This window comes from Rhipicephalus microplus, chromosome X (genome assembly GCF_043290135.1).
Source record: "Rhipicephalus microplus isolate Deutch F79 chromosome X, USDA_Rmic, whole genome shotgun sequence".
NCBI lineage: Eukaryota > Metazoa > Arthropoda > Arachnida > Ixodida > Ixodidae > Rhipicephalus > Rhipicephalus microplus.
In genome coordinates, this window is record NC_134710.1 from 141,940,705 (window position 1) to 141,959,784 (window position 19,080).

At 45.9% G+C, this 19,080-nt stretch overlaps 1 protein-coding gene across 2 annotated transcripts in view; it reads left to right on the forward strand.

The window, feature by feature from the left end:
• LOC119176577 (E3 ubiquitin-protein ligase MARCHF6) overlaps nt 1–19,080 on the forward strand; it is a 145,544-nt gene that overhangs the window by 14,896 nt on the left and 111,568 nt on the right. For both annotated transcript variants that reach the window (XM_075877902.1, XM_037427936.2), the window contains exon 3: nt 16,382–16,455. In XM_075877902.1, coding sequence (XP_075734017.1) covers nt 16,382–16,455 — 74 coding nt within the window. The remainder of the gene's footprint in view (nt 1–16,381; nt 16,456–19,080) is intronic.

Consider the following 19,080-nt stretch of genomic DNA (forward strand, 5'->3'; position numbering starts at 1 on the left):
TTATAATTACAAAGTTTAAATTGAATATAAGCTTCCGTGAAGCGCAGCAGCGCGCGTTTCCCCGTATTTTGCTGGGAACACATCGTATGCCGAAGTGGTGCGAGGGGGGTCAGCACCACTTCAGTTTTCGGCAATGCCTTGGACCACGCCCAGCGTGGTCCAAGGCATTGCCTTCCGAAGTATGCCGAAGTGGTGCGAGGGGGGTCAGAACCACTTCGGTTTTCAGCAATGCCTTGGACCACGCCCAGCGTGCCGAGGCAAACGCCACAAGCCCTCATGGGGGAGCAGCCTCGGCTGCCCCACCCTCCTTGAATACAGCCCCACCGAAGGCCCCTGTTAACCCTGGCAGCAGCCAGGGCACCACACAAACTAAAGAGGTCCCGTCGATCTCGAGCCCGGTGGGGTCGAAGGCTCCGTCTGTCACGACGAAGCCTACAACGAAAACAACATTGTCTGTCGTCTCTCCTGAGGCGATAGACACATCAACTGCACCGGCGCAGACTGCGCCAAAGGAGCGGCGGGGTCTCTCGACCGCTCTAAAAAAGACAAAACTGTAATTACAGGGCCTTCTAAAGGCTTTGTAAGATAAGTCACTTCTCTCTTTAGACACCAGCCACACTCATTTGGTACACACAGCACTTCTTTACTCCCATAATGGAGACACAAATTATACAATGGAACGTCAGAGGACTACTTCGAAACCTCGACGATGTCCAAGAACTTCTACACAAACATTCTCCAAAAGTGCTGTGTGTACAGGAAACACACTTAAAATCCAAGAATACAAATTTTTTGCGTCAATATGTTGTCTTCCGAAAGGACAGAGATGATGCTGTGGCGTCATCTGGTGGTGTAGCCATTATTGTTAATCGAGGAGTAGCATGTAGTCATCTACCACTACTAACATCCCTAGAGACAGTGGCTGTTCGAGCAGTTCTATTGAATAAGCTCGTCACCATCTGCTCTCTATACATACCGCCGCAACACCGCCTGGAAAAACATGATTTCCAGTCTTTAATAGATGAGTTACCAGAACCTTATCTGGTTCTAGGGGACCTGAATTGGCATAGCGGTTTATGGGGTGACTGTCGATGTGATGCACGAGGTCGTCTCATAGAACAGTTCCTTTTTTCATCAGGTGCTTGCCTGTTGAATAGAGAAGAGGCAACATATTATAACCTTGCAAACAATACTTACTCCTCCATAGACCTCAGTATTGCATCTCCTTCACTTCTACCCCTACTCCAATGGAAAATTATAAATAATCCCTACAGAAGTGACCATTTTCCTGTCATTCTGAGTACACCAACATCATACCAATGTCATTCACAAGTTCCCAAATGGCTGACATACAAAGCTGACTGGGAACAGTTTTATAACACTACTCTTTTAAGTTGGACAGACATAAGTGGGTTAAGCATAGATGAAGCTGTGGAGTACTTCACAGCTTCCCTTATTGACGCAGCAGCCAAGTGCATCCCACAAACATCTTGACTGCCTGGCAAGCGACGCATCCCATGGTGGAACACTGAGTGTCGTAATGCGCGGAAGGAGCAGAACAAGGCATGGAGGTTGTTTAGGAATTCGCCGACAGCCGAAAATCTTGCCAGCTTTAAGAAAATAAAATCTCAAGGCAGGAGGACGCGCAGGCAGGCTAGAAGAGAAAGCTGGCACAAGTTCTTATCAGGGATCAATTCATATACACAAGAGGCTAAAGTCTGGAACATGGTTCGTAGGGTAGCAGGTAGACAAGTACATACACTCCCACTCGTTAACACACAGGGTGACAGCCTGGAAGATCAGGCAAACTTCCTCGGTGCCCACTACGAGCAGGTGTCTAGCTCATCACACTATACTCAAGCTTTTCAAAGATATAAAGCAAGGATAGAAAAGCAGAAACTAGAACACAAGTGTACAAACTACGAGGCATACAACCAGTTTTTCAACTTAGCTGAGCTTCAAACGTCACTGAACTCCTGCAGTAATTCTGCCCAAGGCCACGATCGTGTCGTGTATGAGTTGTTGAAAAACCTGCCGCTCGAAACGCGAAAAACATTACTCTCCCTATACAATGCTATCTGGTTTTCTGGCGTCATCCCCGCTTCCTGGAAAGAGGCTATAATTATTCCCATTTTAAAAGAGGGCAAGGACCCTTCCTCAGTTTCAAGTTATAGGCCCATAGCTCTTACAAGCTGCCTTTGTAAACTTTTTGAAAAGATCATAAACCGCCGACTTTTACATCTCCTTGAAACACACAGCCTGCTCGACCGATTCCAGTGGATTTCGGGAGGGTAGATCCACCACCGACCATCTGGTGCGTATCGAGACACAGATCCGAGACGCTTTCGCCCACAAACAATACTTCCTCTCAGTGTTCCTTGATATCGAGAAAGCTTACGACACAACATGGTGTTTTGGCATATTAAGAGACTTGTCTCACCTGGGTGTGCGCGGTAGAATGTTTTCCATAATCCAGAGTTACTTGTCCAATCGAACATTCTGCGTCCGTGTAGGCAGTGTTCTCTCCCAAACATTTGTCCAGGAGACGGGAGTACCGCAAGGTGGTGTACTTAGTTGTACACTTTTTATTGTTAAAATGAATTCCTTGCACCTGTCCATTCCCCGCAATATGTTCTATTGTACATATGTCGACGACGTTCAGCTTTGCTTCAAGTCATGCAACTTGGCAATATGTGAGCGGCAGGTTCAGCTGGGTTTAAACAAAGTCTCCAAATGGGCAGATGAAAACGGATTTCGACTTAACCCACAAAAAAAGCACGTGTGTCTTGTTCTCTCGAAAGAGAGGCATGCACTTGGAACCTGACATTCGACTGAACGGGCAACGTCTGTCTGTCAAAGCCGAGCATAAATTCTTAGGCTTAATCTTGGACAATAAGTTGACCTTCGTACCACACATGAAGTATTTAAAAACAAAATGTTTAAAAGCATGAATGTTATAAAAGTGTTGTCACGTACTACGTGGGGTAGTGATAGGCAATGTCTCATGAACATGTATAGAAGCCTCATTCGCACCCGCTTAGATTATGGGGCCGTTGTTTATCGGTCTGCGACTCAAAGTGCTTAGAAGGTGCTGGATCCCGTGCACAATTTGGGCATCCGCCTTTCTACGGGTGCTTTTCGCATCAGCCCTGTAGAAAGCCTTTACGTTGAGTCGAATGAATGGTCGCTTCATCTACAAAGAACTTGCATGTCCTTTGTATATTTTCTTAAGGTGAAAGCAGACAAGAAGCACCCCTCATACTCTACTATTAATGATTTGTCGAGCTCCATTCTGTTTCAAAACAGGCCTTCGATGAGGCAGCCCTTCCCAGTACGCCTGAAGGGTCTAGCTGAAGAAACTGGAGTGTCACTTGAGCACAGTTTAATGGCTCCAGTAGCATACCCGCCACCATGGCAGTGGCAGACTATAGACTGCGATGTGTCTTTCCTAGAAGTAACAAAACATGCGCCTATTGCCCATATCCGAACATACTTCCTGGAACTTCAACACAAATACACACATCCTGAGTTCTTTACAGATGCTCCTAAGTCTAACTCCTCTGTGTTTTACGCTGCTGTCGGCCCATCCTTTTTGGATGCTGGCCCTCTACATCCAGGCACAAGTATCTTCACAGCGGAAGCTTACGTGATACTTGTGGCTGCTAAACACATCAAACAACTATAAATACAAAAAGCAGTAATTTATACGAACTCCCTTAGTGTGGTAATGGCTCTGCACAATCTTAAAAAACAAAAAACCCCTACTCGTCTCACTTTACTCCACTTTATGCACACTCCACACACTCAAACAACATGTTGTAGTGTGCTGGGTGCCAGGGCACCGCGAGATCCAAGGCAACGTGATGGCGGATCAACTTGCTGCATCCGTCCACGAAAGCACTGCCACTACACCCATAACCAATCTCAGCCCTTGATCTTAAGTTCTTTCTCAAACGAAAGCTCAGGGACTACTGGCAGAACAAGTGGGATAGACACTCACAAAACAAACTACACGTTATTAAGCCACACCTTGGCCATTGGTCGCCAGTATCAAAATCACGTCACACAGAGGTAACACTAACGAGACTCAGGATAGGACACACACGACACACTCACATCTTTTGTCCGGTGGCGATCCACCATTCTGTGACAGATGTGGTGAAGCACTAACAGTTCTTGACATTTTAATCCAGTGCAAACAACTAGACACTCTAAGAAAACAACACTTTTCATTACCCTACCGACAACATATACCATTACACCCCGCAATGTTTGTCGGTAGGGAACCACTTTTCACCCATAAATCATTGCTAGCTTTTTTAAGAGATGTCGGTTTTTACCATGTAATATACCCAAGCGTTGCGTAGCGTGACCTTTCAAGAGAGGTTACTGCTGCAGTGGCTACATTGAGAAGCACTTGCCTCTCGGCCCTTGGACACAAGGGCGCTGATGAGGCATTTGTGCTAGTGCCAAATATTTTTACATGTTTTTATTATCAAAACCTTTGTCACCCTGTTTTTACTATGCATATCACGCCACTGTCATGATCTTAATACTTATGTTTTTACCCGCATTATCGCGAGGAATTTTAAGGCCCCTGTGCAGCCACGCAACATATTATTGTCCGCATCTCTAATCATCGAAATGGCGCTCTTTGGCCATCAATTGGCCCTTGCACCACAAAGCGCCACACATCATCAAGAATCCTTCTCCAATCGCTCTCACGATAACATCCCTGGGAAAGACTTCTTTTGGCAGCCTTTTCCTCTTGAAAATGATATAAGGCAGCTTTTTTTCATCGGCCATGCATGTGCCCATTGCTGTAAATCGCAAATGCTTGTTGCGCATTGACAAGAGCATCACTTGCTTGGATCCTTTAGCGGTCACAGTCCGGTTCGAGGGCATATCAAACCAGTTCAGAGTTTGGTCAGCATTGCCCATGTGTCCCATCATGTAGCAATGCTGTCGACAAAGCCCTATGATGAAGCGCTGATACTCGACCAGCTTGTTATCGAAATCCTCGGGCAGTTCTTGGCACATGCCTCAGTGCGAAGCTCTTCTGTTTCATAAATTGGTGCATACACGGTCGCGACGAGCCCTTGAATTGTGCCCTTGTGAGCCCAGAGTCGCGCACTATTTCTATAGCTGTCGCGCAGACGCTCTCCGCTATCATGCAGCTCCCGGAGGAATTTGGCGAGTAGCATTTTCAGGTCGGGGTGCATTGCAGTCCATCCACGCAATGCTTTTTTTTTTTTACTGCAGGATTTGAGACGCTGCTTTTGGCTTCTCCAGTATTAGATGATTTTCTCGTATGCACGAATTTCTGCTTGTATGGCTGGCGTCTCCTTCAAGTGTTTGCTTTTAACCTTGTAGTGTCCTTATGTTGGGCACGGTGGTGGGTGACCACCATCGCCGTCGAAATTATAGTATTTTTATGGCAAAAGCTTTCCCCCGCCCCCATTGCTGATCGCTCCCTGAAAAGGTGGCGCACTGAAGACACTTTCCTGCTTAACACACAAAAGCCGACATTCCCAAAGTACTATGTTATCCACAGCCTGAACGAAATGAAGACAGTCTGAGCTATTTCACCTTTCCTCTTGTTGAAAACTCGCACAGAAGCAATAGGCCCAGGTTATAAAATGACAAAGATAGGAAGTGGCGATCTTCATCTGGAGGTTCGTGACAAAGCTCAGTATGAGAAGCTGCCTAAACATGTAGCGTTTGTGGAAACCCCTGTTTCGGTGGCCCCACACAGGATACTGAACACTGTGCGTGGCGAAATTTCCAGTGATGATCTTACTGAACTTTCTGAAAGTGAACTGCTCGAAGGTTGGCAGGACCAGAACGTGGTCAAAGTCCAACAAATAACAATAAGGTGCAACAACAAACAGGTTCCTACAAAACACGTAATTACCTTCGGAACCAGTGACCTACCAGAATCAATCGAAACCGGCTATTGTAAGCTCTGTGTAAGACCATACATTCCCAACCCTCGTCTATGTTTCAAGTGTCAACGTTCCGGTCATGGATAGCAGAGTTGCAGAGGGCGTGCCACTTGCGCAAAGTGTGCATCCATTCAACACATATCAGACGACTGCATCTCAGAAACAACTCATTGTTCGAACTGTGAAGGAGATCACGCTGCCTACTCACGATCATGCCCCACATGGAAAAAGAAAAACAAATAGTAACTTTAAGGTCAAATTCAAGCTGTCATTCCAAGAAGCACGTGAACGTTTCGCACTACACAACCCATCTTATCCCTCCTTCGCAGATTTGACGCACCAGGGTGCCGCGCCACGTGTTTCTGCATGCGCGAATGTCACACAGAGTGTGGCCGCGGTCGTGCCACCAGCGCCCCCGGCTGGAGCAGCCTGTACTGCTTCGCCACCTGACAAACAGCGCAGGCAGACTCCCGTGTCTGTTGAACCTCGAACCACTGCAAGCGCAGTTAGGTCCGAAAGATCTGTTACCATGCCTGCTGAGCAGGCACCATCCGCCACCTCACAAAAGGTGATGGATACAAGTGCCACTCTTCTGGTGCCTGAGACGCCGAAGGAGAGGCACAGCTCTTTGGAGCACACTAAAAAAAAAAAGACTACGCATTACAGGGCCTCCTAAGGATCCTGTAATTTAAGGCAACACTTTTTGTACACACAGCATCACACAACTTAAAAATGACACAAATATTACAGTGGAACGTCAGAGAGCTGCTGAAAAATCTTGATGATATTCAAGAACTTCTACACAAACATACACCAAAAGTGCTGTGTGTACAAGAGACACACTTGAAACCGAAACACACAAAGTTTCTACGCCATTATGTTACGTTTCGAAAGGATCGGAACGATGCAGTCGCTCGCGTCATCTAGTGGTGTTGTCATTATTGTGAATCCAGGAACTGCTTGTACACATTTACCACTTCAGACATCTCTTGAGGCAGTAGCCGTCAGAGCCGTTATCTTGAACAAACTGGTCACGATTTGCTCTATTTATATACCTCCTCAGCACCAACTTAGTAAACGAGAATTCCAGGCATTAATTAATGAACTTCCAGAACCGTACCTTCTCCTTAGAAATTTTAACGCACATAGCAGTCTGTGGGGTGACTCGTGCTGCGATGCACGAGGTCGGCTGATTAAACAGTTTCTTTTCTCCTCTGGCGCATGTCTCCTCAATAGGAAAGAGGCAACATGTTTTAGCCTCGCTAACAATACCTACTCGTCAATCGACCTAGGCATTATGTCTCCATCAGTCCTTTCCCTACTCCACTGGAAAGTCATCAACAATCCTTTTGGAAGTGACCACTATCCTGTAGTTCTGAGCTCAGCAGTACAAAATGAATGCCCTCCTCAGGTTTCCAAATGGTTAATAGAAAAAGCCGATTGGGACCAATTTTACAAGGCTGCTAGCTTATGTTGGACGGACATATGCGGTTTTAGCTTAGATGCAGCTGTACAATACTTTACTGGTTTTCTTATTGAAGCTGCAGCTAAGTGCATTCCGCAAACATCTGGACTGGGCGGAAAACGACGAGTCCCCTGGTGAAACAGTGAGTGCCGCAATGCTCGCAAACAACAAAACAAAACATGGAGACTGCTTTGAGACTCACCGTCCGTTGCAAATCTTGTCAATTTTAAAAACATCAAGTCCCAAACCAGGCGAACGCGTCGACAGGCCAGGAGGGAGAGCTGACAGAGGTTTTTATCTGGAATCAACTCATATACACATGAAGCAAGAGTCTGGACCATAGTCTGTAGGGCAGTAGGACGAGAATCACATCTTCTTCCCCTAGTAAACCCACAAGGCAACGGTTTGGAAGACCAAGCGAACTCCTTGCACACTTCAAACAGGTCTCCAGCTCATCCCATTACAGTCCAGCATTCCAACTATACAAAACAAGAATAGAAAAACAAAAATAAAATGCAAATCCATGAACAATGAGGCATACAATGAACCTTTCGTCTTAGCTGAGTTAGAAGCATTGTTAAACTGCTGTAACAGAACTGCCCCAGGCTCCGACCGTATATTATACCAAATGCTCTAACGTCTGCCTCCCGAAACCCAAAAAGCTCTCCTTTCTTTGTATAATGCCATTTGGTTTTCCGGCGAGATCTCTTCCACCTGGAAGGAAGCAGTCATTATTCCAATTCTTAAACAAGTCAAGGACCCATCTTCAGCATCAAGCTACAGGCCCCTAGCATTGATGAGTTGCCTTTGCAAGGTTTTTGAAAAAATGGTAAACAGATGACTGATGGATTTCCTTGAAACAAATAGCCTGCTTGACCCATGCCAGTGTGGGTTTCGAGAGGATAAGTCCACTACTAACCACCTTGTCCGTATCGAGGCGCGAATTCGTGATTCTTTCATTTATAAACAATTATTTCTGTCGGTGTTCCTTGATATGGAGAAGGCCTATGACAACACATGGCGCTTCGGCGTACTCCGAGAGCTGTCACCCCTAGGTGTGCGGGGCAGCATGTTGGCAATAATCGAAAGCTACCTGTCTAATCGGACATTCCATGTTCGAGTGGGCACTGTGTTGTCCCGTACATTTGTTCAAGAAACAGGAGTGCTGCAAAGAGGGGTATTGAGTTGTACACTTTTTATAGTCAAAATGAACTCCTTGCACCTCGTTATCCCACGAAATATATTTTACTGTACATATGTTGACGACAGGCAGGTTGGTTTTAAGTCCTCTAACCTCTCAGTGTGAGAATGTCAGGTTCAGTTAGGTCTGAACAAGGTCTCTCAGTGGGCAGATGAGAATGGTTTTAAACTGAACATGCGAAAGAGCACTTGTGTCTTGTTTTGCCAAAAGAGGGGCCTCTATCTAGACCCCGACATTGACCTACATGGTCTGCACCTTTTTGTGAAAACCGAGCACAAGTTTCTTGGACTAATATTAGACACAAAACTAACTTTCATACCATATATCAAGTATTTAAAAAACAGGTGCTTAAAAACCATGAATATTTTGAAAGTGTTGTCACGCACTACATGGGGTAGTGACAGGAAATGTCTGATGAATTCATATAAAAGCCTTGTACAGCATGCGCCTAGACTACGTTGCTATAATCTATCAGTCTGCGACACCATCAGCTATAAATATTCTCGACCCTGTCCACCATCTAGGCATTCACCTCTCTACGGGTGCTTTTCGAGCTTGCCGTGTAGAGTGTCTGTACGTAGAATCAAATGAATGGTCGCTCCATCTGCAGAGATGTTACCTGTCTTTTACATACTATCTCAAGGCTAACGCTGAGGAGAAACATGCTGCTCACACCATAATTAATGATGCGTCCGATGCTGCCTTGTTCAACAACCGTCCTTCACTGAGACAGCCCTACTCCCTCTGTTTGAGAAGCCTCGCTGAGGAAATTGGCGTGCCACTTCTAGAGCACCGGTTGATGGCTCCCGCAGCATATCCACCGCCACGCCAGTGGCAGATTATTGACTGCGACGTATCCTTTGTGCAGGTTACTAAACATGCACCTACTGCATACATTCGCACCCACGTTCTCGAAATTGAACATAAATACACTTGCCCGGAATTCTGTACACATGCATCAAAGTCTCATACTAGTGTGTCCTATGCAGCTGTTGGCCCATCTTGTTCAAAATTCGGTATTCTGCACCCGCAAACAAGCATCTTCACTGCAGAAGCCCATGCGATATCTGTGGCCATCAAGCATATCAAGGAATTGCAACTGCAATGTGTGGTTGTGTACACAGATTCGCTGAGTGCCGTAACAGCTCTGAAAATGCTGAAAAAACATAAAAATCCTGTCCTTATATCACTTTACTCTCTTTTATGCACAATCTACGCCCTCAAACGACAGGTTGTGGTTTGCTGGGTGCCAGGGCACCACGAGATCGCTGGAAACGTAGTGGCGGACCAGCTGGCTGGGTCTGCGCACGACCATGCACCTGCCAATACATCCCTGGCCGTCCCTGCAGTTGACATGAAACCCTTCCTATGATGGGAGCTCAGGGCGTGCTGGCAGCTCTTCTGGGACAGGCAAACGGATAACTAATTGCATGTTATCAAACCAAGGCTTGAAAGTTGGCCAACAGTATCCAGATTCCGCTACACACAAGTCACACTTACAAGGCTACAAATAGGACACACTAACTTAACACATTCACACGTTTTGTCTGGTGGTGATCCGTTATTGTCTGAGAGATGTGGAGAACCACTTACGGTTCTCCACATCCGCATACAGCGCGACGGTTCTCCACATCCGCATACAGCGCGATGAGTTAGATGCTCTGAGAAAAAAGCACTTTTTACTACCCTACCAACAGCAGCTCCCACTACACCCTGGGATGCTCATTGGTAGGGTCTGATTTTTAAACCTCAATCACTGTTTTGGTTTTCAAATGACGTACATAGTTTTCACTGCATGTTTCGAGCTGATCCGTAGCACGACCTCTGTACTGAGGTCGCGCCTGTTGTGACTACATCCCCGTCATGGTTTCATGATCATGACCTTTCGCCATCTACTTTCACTAGACATACTTCACGTCACTGTCATGATTTTAAATACTTCTATGTTTTTACCCACGTTAGCGCGAGGAATTTTAAGGCCCCTATACAGCCACGGACCATGTCATTGTTCACTCTAGTCTACTGAAATGGCACTCTTTGGCCATCAAATGCCACTTGCGCCATAAAATGCCACACATCATCATCATCATTGCTTTCTCCTTCTGTAAGGTACAGTGGTTATGGCTTACCCATGTGTTCAGACTGCTGGTTCGTATTTGTTGTATTGGTATTGGATATGAAGTTACTATTGAGTGTTTTTCCCCTTTTATTCTTTGGACCACCAATGACGGAATCTACTTTGGGAGAGCTGAAGTGATTTAGTGATTTTTTTATGTTTTTAGCAAGCTCAACAAGCCCAATGCGTCATCTCTGTGAAAAGCATTATTGCACGAATGATGTTCACGCTTCATTAAAAAATGTGATGAATGCTTTTGCCAACATAATTTTTTTATTGCTGAAAATTGCAGGCTAAAATGATATTGAATTTGTGTTTTTTTTTTTAAAGTGAGTATGGACTTCAACGAAAGTCACTCCTTGTCACTAAAAGCATTCTATTTTCTCAGCAAGCTGGTATAATTTTTTTAATACTTAGGAGTTCATAGTTGATCTATCTTGCTGTTGAAATACCTTGGGAGGAACTGATATAGAGTATTTACTAAAACTTAGAGGCCAACTGCAACAAAATTGTGCTGACCAAAAAAGCCACGTTATAAACACTCAAGGTGACGATAATGCTACCTGCCAAAATTTGGCTTTAGAAATGCAAGTGGTTGCCTAAGAAAAAGATGTGCTAAATATGCAATTTTTGATACTGAAACTAGAAAAAACAGTGCCATTATAGCTGACTGCAAGTGATGTAGACAGCAGCCTGAGAGAGCTACTGATGCAGGCGAATCAGCTGCTCTGCACTCCAAAGTATGCACTTCGGGGCTGCTCCCGCAGTTTTTTCTCTTTATATAGTACAGAAAAAAGACGGACAAAATATACGTAAGAAAGGACCAGGAAGGAAACATGCATACATTATCATAAAAGTACGTTAAGGCGTTTGTCTAAATAACGGCTGCCCACTTTGTGCCTACTGGCTCGTCTCATTCTCTTGGAAACTCGGTGGTTCACAATAAATGAGGATGCTGGTTTACGCTTCAGATATTCTCGCTGCTTTGATATAGTGCAGGTGGTAACACGGCCAGTTTCAATACCGATGCTTGGTTTGGCACATTGCCATATGTCAACTGAAAGTTGTGGGAATTGAGGCTAGCCTACCGTCATTGCACGGGCTTTGTCGCCTATTTCTGCCGGTCTCATGTCCTGACATGACCCTCCCCCTCCTCCGTGGTCTGTCGTGCTGGGGTAGCTGGAGTACACTGTAGCGGGACTGAGTATCGAACCCTCTCGCCCGGTAGCGGATGTCGACTGTGGTGCCATGCGTGAAGTCTCTTCGGACGTATCGCACGCGCATTGGGAATGAGTCGGATTTTTCTGGGACATCTTAGAGTGAGTACACATTTCTTTTCCGTTCGTTGGCTCCTATGTTTTGGGGCTCATCGGACTCACCAATGGTGCCTTGCATCCGCGGCGAATGCTCACCTTTTAATGTCCCTTAGGAACGCTAGGCCGAAGAGCTGTGTGGTGTCTTTGCGCGTGGTCGTACTACGCTGACCCGTATCTCTCGAAGCCAACTCGAGTGGAGTTTTGTCCTCGCTCGAGTGGCCGGGCCCTGTTGTCCTAGCGTCACCGTGAATCACTTTTTCCCATGGAGACGTGCTCGCGGCACCCTGGGTGGTACTTCTCGGACGTGGCATGGATAAGCCCATTTGCTTTCCCGTAGCTCCTTTTGCAATGGGCTCTGTACTGCGTTCTCGGTGTTGCCGCAGGCAATAAAGTGTTGCGGCCTTGAGCTGTACTGTGTTCTCGCCATGGAGACTGTTAACGCGTGCCCTGCGGCTCGCTAAGACTGGACCCATGCTAGTGGTGGTACTCCTTCGGCATACGTGTACACTACAGTGTCCCTGTATTTCTGTAAACACTTATGTGACTGCACCTGCATCTTTTACACTAAACCAAATGCAGCACAATTTGTTTTCTTAAAGTATTATGTTAACGTGCTTGAGTTGCTTTGAACAGAGCCTGATTACATTTCTGTCGAACTTCGCTGCTTTGTCTACTCGCGATAAGGAGCGAGCTGTTCAACTTTTTTCAGCTTTGTGGCATGATCATGCATGCGTTCCAAATATGCATGGAGGTGTGTCGTTTTTTAGAGACGCACGTGATTGGTCAATGTGAGCTGTGACGAACGCTGTGATGTTGAGGGTCGCATGAGCCGTGGCTTCATGTGACCACTTTCAGACAACGGCGAGAGGAAGGGGCACCGAAACCTCCCGAAATCGATTATAATGGCTATAAGATGGCTTGGCTTGGATTGAAACATAAGCTGTGACAGCACACACTTCTGTATCCATTTCAATTCAAATTGACGTGGCAAACAGTTGGAGAAAATGGCATTACCTTTCCTTTCTGCGCATTTTTGTGCTGCCTGTCTGGCTGCTGCAATCGTGCAGGGACGATGGCGCGAGGTAGATGATGCATTTGAAGACATGACAGAAGAAGTGTTTTGAACAGTGTTCAGCGCATCCGCAAGCTGCTGCCAGACGCGTCTGCGGTCGGCAATGGTTAAGTGCAGCCCCAGCTCGATAGCTCTGGAAACTAGCTGGGGCTTACCCGACATATACTATGCATTCCGAGCAAATTCTGCCAAACTCAAATTTTGTTGCAGCTAGCCTTTTAAAGGGGTCGTGAAACATTTTCCGAAAATTTTCGATTACCTTTGTATTCAGAATACTGCCCGTCCATTCAATACTGTACCTCGACTCGTTGAATCGTTTGGGCCTATTTAATAGCTATATAAAGCATAATTTTGATTCCCCATTTACGCTTCCCTAAAATATACAGCTGACGTCACTTTAAGTCAGCCAATGAAAAGTCTCTGTGTTCGACAAAATGTATCGACGCAGCGATGTTTGCTGAGCCATAGTTAACCGAGGTTCATAGCATCGTACCATCTGAACTGCGGCGCCGTAAAACCATCATAAAGGTTGTTTCCAGTTCGATAAGTTGTGCGACACTGTCTAATGATGCACACAGTAGGCATAACGAGAATAAGTCACCCAAAGCACGCCGTAAAACACAACCTAACACAATCACTTAGACAAACACTGGGACGCTACACCGAGCGAGCGAAGGCAATACGTGACAGAACCCCGATGTACTTTAAAGGGCCACTCACCAGGCCCCATACCGAATTTTAGTTAGACAGTAGAAGTTGTTGGGCGTCCGATGAAGAACATTTTGCCACAAAAATTTTTCGAGTCTGTTCATTACGAGCGGAGAAAACAGGTTTTTTGAAGCGGCGCGAAACGAGAATGCGAGGAGGCGAGCTCGAAACCCTTACCGCTCTTCCGTGTAGCCATTTCAAGCCAAATCTCTTCCCCATCCTCTCCAGCATCCGACCATGAGGTGACGTGTGCATGACTTGCCCAAACAAGTCCAACCCCCGAGCACGCGAGGAGCGTTGCTTTGTTTACCAGCGTTATTTTGAGGTCTTCTGCCTGTTTCTGCGGGATGGTTTATAAACGCTGGCTTAGACGCCGTAAAGTAGATGAGCACAATGAGTGCAGTGCGCGAACCCGTAGGAGTGTTCCACGGCGGTCGTCTGCTCAATGCGCTGACCGTGGGGACACGAACGCATGTGAAACGCTGGCACATTAGCCCCGCATCTCGTAGCATTTCACGGTAAAAAAAAAAAAGAAAGAAAAACGTGCACAATTTTTTATTGCGTCTCATTATTTATTTCAAGATTTATTAAATAAATCTCTTAAAGCAACAAATACATAAACTATGCATGTTGTGTTAAATAATTTTTGCCATGTCACGTGGTATATTGTTGACAACGTCAGAGCAGACTCGTCTACGTAGAGGACCAACGTCACTGCATTGCCGTGTACGTAGGGCCATTCCTACGCCTACGTCATGCCCTCATTCTCTATGCGTGCAGCGGCAGAGGGGAGGGGGAGCAGCTTTTATCTTGAAATTTGACTCATTTCCGCGGCGCGTAGTATTGCAAAGTTTGGCAGACGTGATCATGAACGCCTCGTCTACGCATTGCGCTTGTCAGCCCAAAATTGTCAAACCTGGTGAGTGGCCCTTTAATGCAGAACCAAACAGATCACATTACTGTACATCAACAGTATACACAGCTGAGAGCACGAAAATTTCTGTAATTTTTTTCTTTCCGGTGTTCCCATCATTTTGGAGCAAAGGAGAGCTAATGCTCTGTTTATAACTTTCCTTACCATGTCGTTTGACTGACAATACACATGCTTGGGGCGCCCAGTAGTGCTGCATGTTTGCTTAGGAGCCACAGAAAACTACGATTTCAAATTGGAATCAATAAATACAGACAGGGTATCGTGCCGAAATATTTCGAAATCTCCATGACTAATCCCTATTGAAGCAGGGAAAATTACAACGGGGAACTTCATTTTCATTTCATGACCCTTTTAAGCCAATAATATTTTTCTGATTGTTTGATATAATATTTGAAATGTGACCTTTCTTTGATAAGTGTCACATTTAAAATGGTCGTTCAAAGAGTGAGGCATCTGTCAATTGATACTTCATGTCACTATCTGCAATTAGAGCTACGTCCAGTTAGAGAGAGTAGGCAAACAGGATTACAGTACTCACGGATTCAAATGTGACATCAAAATTTCTAGTATAACGACTTGTATAAGCAATAGATTCGAGATTATTATGTCATGTTGCGACGAACTTGTTTTTTATAATAACCTTGGCTTTGGTGTACTCATTAAAGCCAATATTATGCCAACATGTCCCGAAATGAAGACAGTAGAAATAGAAACATGTTTATTATTGAGCCCTAAATGGCCCTTCTTCAATCCATGAGTGCTGAACAGTGGAAGAGGGGCAGTAAATTTTAAAAAAGAGAAAGTAAGGAGTAGTTGACGCTGTCAGTGCATGTAGCAGTAGGGCATGGTTGTGTCATATAAGTATGATTATTTTGAATGTCATGTGACCGTAATAGATTTGTGATGAGTGTTGAGTGTACAGTGGGGCATAATTAACTTTCATTTATGCTTGTCACATGGTTGCCTTATTTTAGCAGAGCCTTTCCTTTTACTTTTATGCATTATTGATCACTTTACACCTAAGTAAAAAGTTATCAATCATGCTTTACTCACTCTTTTTTGTGCTCTGTTATTGTGTTATTCCTTTATATTGCATTGCATTCAAAACATTTTTCTTTCAATATATTCAAAATGTGCACTTTTATAGGAGATTTTCCTAATCCGCAAGTGCACCTCTCTGCTGTGCAGTTTGCCCTACTAATGGCAGCTAGCCTCTTACTAAAATCAATGTATTCGAGCACAGTTTCCTTGCCCTATGACGTGGAAAATATTGACTCTGCTGTCTTGATGTAGACACGGATAACAGACAAGTGCCAGCACATGCAAGTAGGGCCTCGTTTCCCGGTGCCACCAATAGTAGAGCGAATATGCATTGCAGAGAAGTGCTCTTGCAGATTAGAAAAATATTCTTTAAGCAAGTATTGTTTTGTCTGCAATCTTTTATCTCTGCTGTGTCTCTATTGTATTGCTTCTTTCTTTTCCTACCCCCCTATGTGATGCCCTCCCAGGGAGGGCCTCTAATGGTTTTGTGAAATGAAGTGATCAGGTGCCACATTGCAGTACAGCCCATTGTGCGTGTACATGAAATCAGTGCGTTGCAACTTTCTTTATTCATAATTTGCAGTCTGGTTCAGTGGTTGAAGTACAGCAGGAAAGAATACTGTGAACTCTGCAATCACCGTTTCTCCTTTATGCCAAGTGAGTTTTTGATTTCATTTGCTTTTGTATTGTTATGTATTGTATCGTTATGTTTTATCTATCATTATGTATTATCTGTAGTTATATTGTGAGCGCGACAAGCGAATGACCCTTCATTCTCTTTAGATATCATCATCACCTGTACATCTTCATCATCTGTAAATATCACCAGTGTGATTTAGCTCGAGCCTGGCTGAATAAACCGGTTGCTCACAAGTGGTGGAGATGCTTTTCGTTCCCCCAAGTCCTCTCGCCCGTTCTCACTGAAGCTCCGCTCGGGTCGTCGCATACAACCCCCTGCCATGGCGGCCCAAGAAAACCCTGGCCCATCCAACCTCGTCGTCCTACTGCAGCCACTGACACCCGCTTCGCCCAACAACATTCACCTGCGTGATCCACTTGTGTTTTTCGGTCTCCGAGGCGACGATGTAGAAGACTGGATCAAGAACTACGACGTCGTCGGCGATTTGAAAAGGTGGGACAATCCACAGAAGTTGCGCAGCGTCCCATATTACTTGTCTGATGTTGCCAAAACTTGGTTCTGGAACCAACACCCCGATCTTCCCAACTGGGACACTTTCGAGCAGCAACTTCGTCAAATTTTCGGTGTCCCTACAGTTCGCGCTGAGGCAGCAAAGAAGAAGCTCGCTGAACGCACGCAGCTGCCGGGTGATTTTTACACCTCTTATATTGAGGATGTCCTTGCACTGTGCAAGCGTGTTAGCTCTATCATGTCTCAGGACGACCAAATATGCCACATTAATAAAGGCATTAACACCGTCGCCTTTAACGCCCTCGCCAAGCAAAATCCTGCCACCATCCAGGACGTGATGACCATCTGTCAGCGACTTGACGAGCTTCAGTCTCTTCGCCTCTGCTACGATGCTACTGACATTCGTTTGCCTGCACCCCTCGACTTGCGTGCGCTTATTCACGACATCATTCTTGAAGAGCTTCACAGGCGCTGGCTGCTCTTCCTGCGCTGCGGAAGTTACTCTCCCTTCTGCAAAAGATAGCTTGCGAGACCTGATGAAACAAGAAATCGCATCCGCATCACTTCCGACGTGTTCCAACGATCCCTGCGTGCGCTAGAGGCCCACGTACGCCGAAGTTGCCGCACCCACCATTTTTGTGCCTACACCAGCATACCATGCGCCTGTGGCTTCGTTGTCACCGCCAGCGCGTGCACCGCCTTATTACGCACCTCAGCACCCTCCTCGGCCAATCTGTTATTACTGCGGCTATCAAGGACATATCACTCGGTTTTGTTGCGTCTCTCATAATCATATGATGGTTTTGGGACCTTAAACCCCACATATCAATCAATCACTCGGCTTTGTCGAAGGCGCCAACAAGACGAGCAACGCGGCTACGCTCCTGAAGAACATCGAAGCTTCCGTCCGACCATGAATTACATACGACCACCCTCTCGCTCGTCCTATTATTAATCACAGTCTCCTACCTACCATACTGGCATGCCTAAGAATTCCCATACGGTACTCTTGCAGCGTGACAAAAAAACTCGCGCGAACGTGTCGTTGCTCCCGCAAGTCGTGTTCTTACCGCTGCAGAAAAGAACTACACTATCACCGAGCAGGAGTGCCTTGCTGTTGTTTGGGCAGTGCAAAGATTCCGACCATATCTTCACGGCCGTCATCTTACCGTCGTTACCGAGCACAACTCCCTATGCTGGCTTTCATCGCTGAAAAACTTATCGGGTCGCCTCAGTCGCTGGGCGCTTTGCTTGCAGGAGTACGATTTCGGTGTCGCCTACAGATGTGGGAAGAAGCATCAAGATGCTGGTGCTCTATCGCGCTGTCCTTTGTCCAGCGGAGGCCACTCACTATCGATACTTCGAAACGACAGCACCTCTCCAATCGCAGCGCTAAGTTTATCACCTGGCACCCTATCCGTCCTTGTTTCACAACAACGTGTCGACCCATACTGCCGCACCATTGTTGACTGCTTGATCGGCTCTACTACTCCTCCAAACGCCACACTCCGTCGACAACTTAAACAATTTAAGCTTGTCGGTGGTGCTTTACAACGCCACATTTACCACATCGACGGCAACAAGTGGGTACCCGTCATTCCATGTTCTCTGCAACGTGAAGTTCTGGAAGCCTTTCATGATGATCAAACCGCCACTCATCTGGGCTATCACAAGACTTACGACAAAATACAAAGTCGTTGTTTTTGGCCTGGCCTCTTTTCAGCTGTCGCTAAGTACGTCGCCTCCTGTGTCCGTTGCCAACGGCGAAAACGACAGACAACTGATCGGGCTGGCTTAATCCAACCTCTTCCTTGTCCCGCCTCGCCTTTTGAAGTCGTTTGAATCGACTTGTATGGCCCTCTTCTTATATCATTCAATGGGAATCGCTGGATTGTCATGGCTGCCGACCACCTTACCTGCTATGCAGAAACAGCTTCTATACCATCTGGGACTGCCACCGAGGTCGTTGATTTCTTTCTTCGCCACATATTTTTGCGCCATGGAGCTCCACGCATTCTCCTGAGCGATCGTGGCAAAGTCTTTCTCTCTTCTATTGTCGAGCAAGTTTTGCGTGCCTGTTCACAAGACCTCTTCTAGCTACCACCCGCAGACCAACGGATTGACTGAACGAT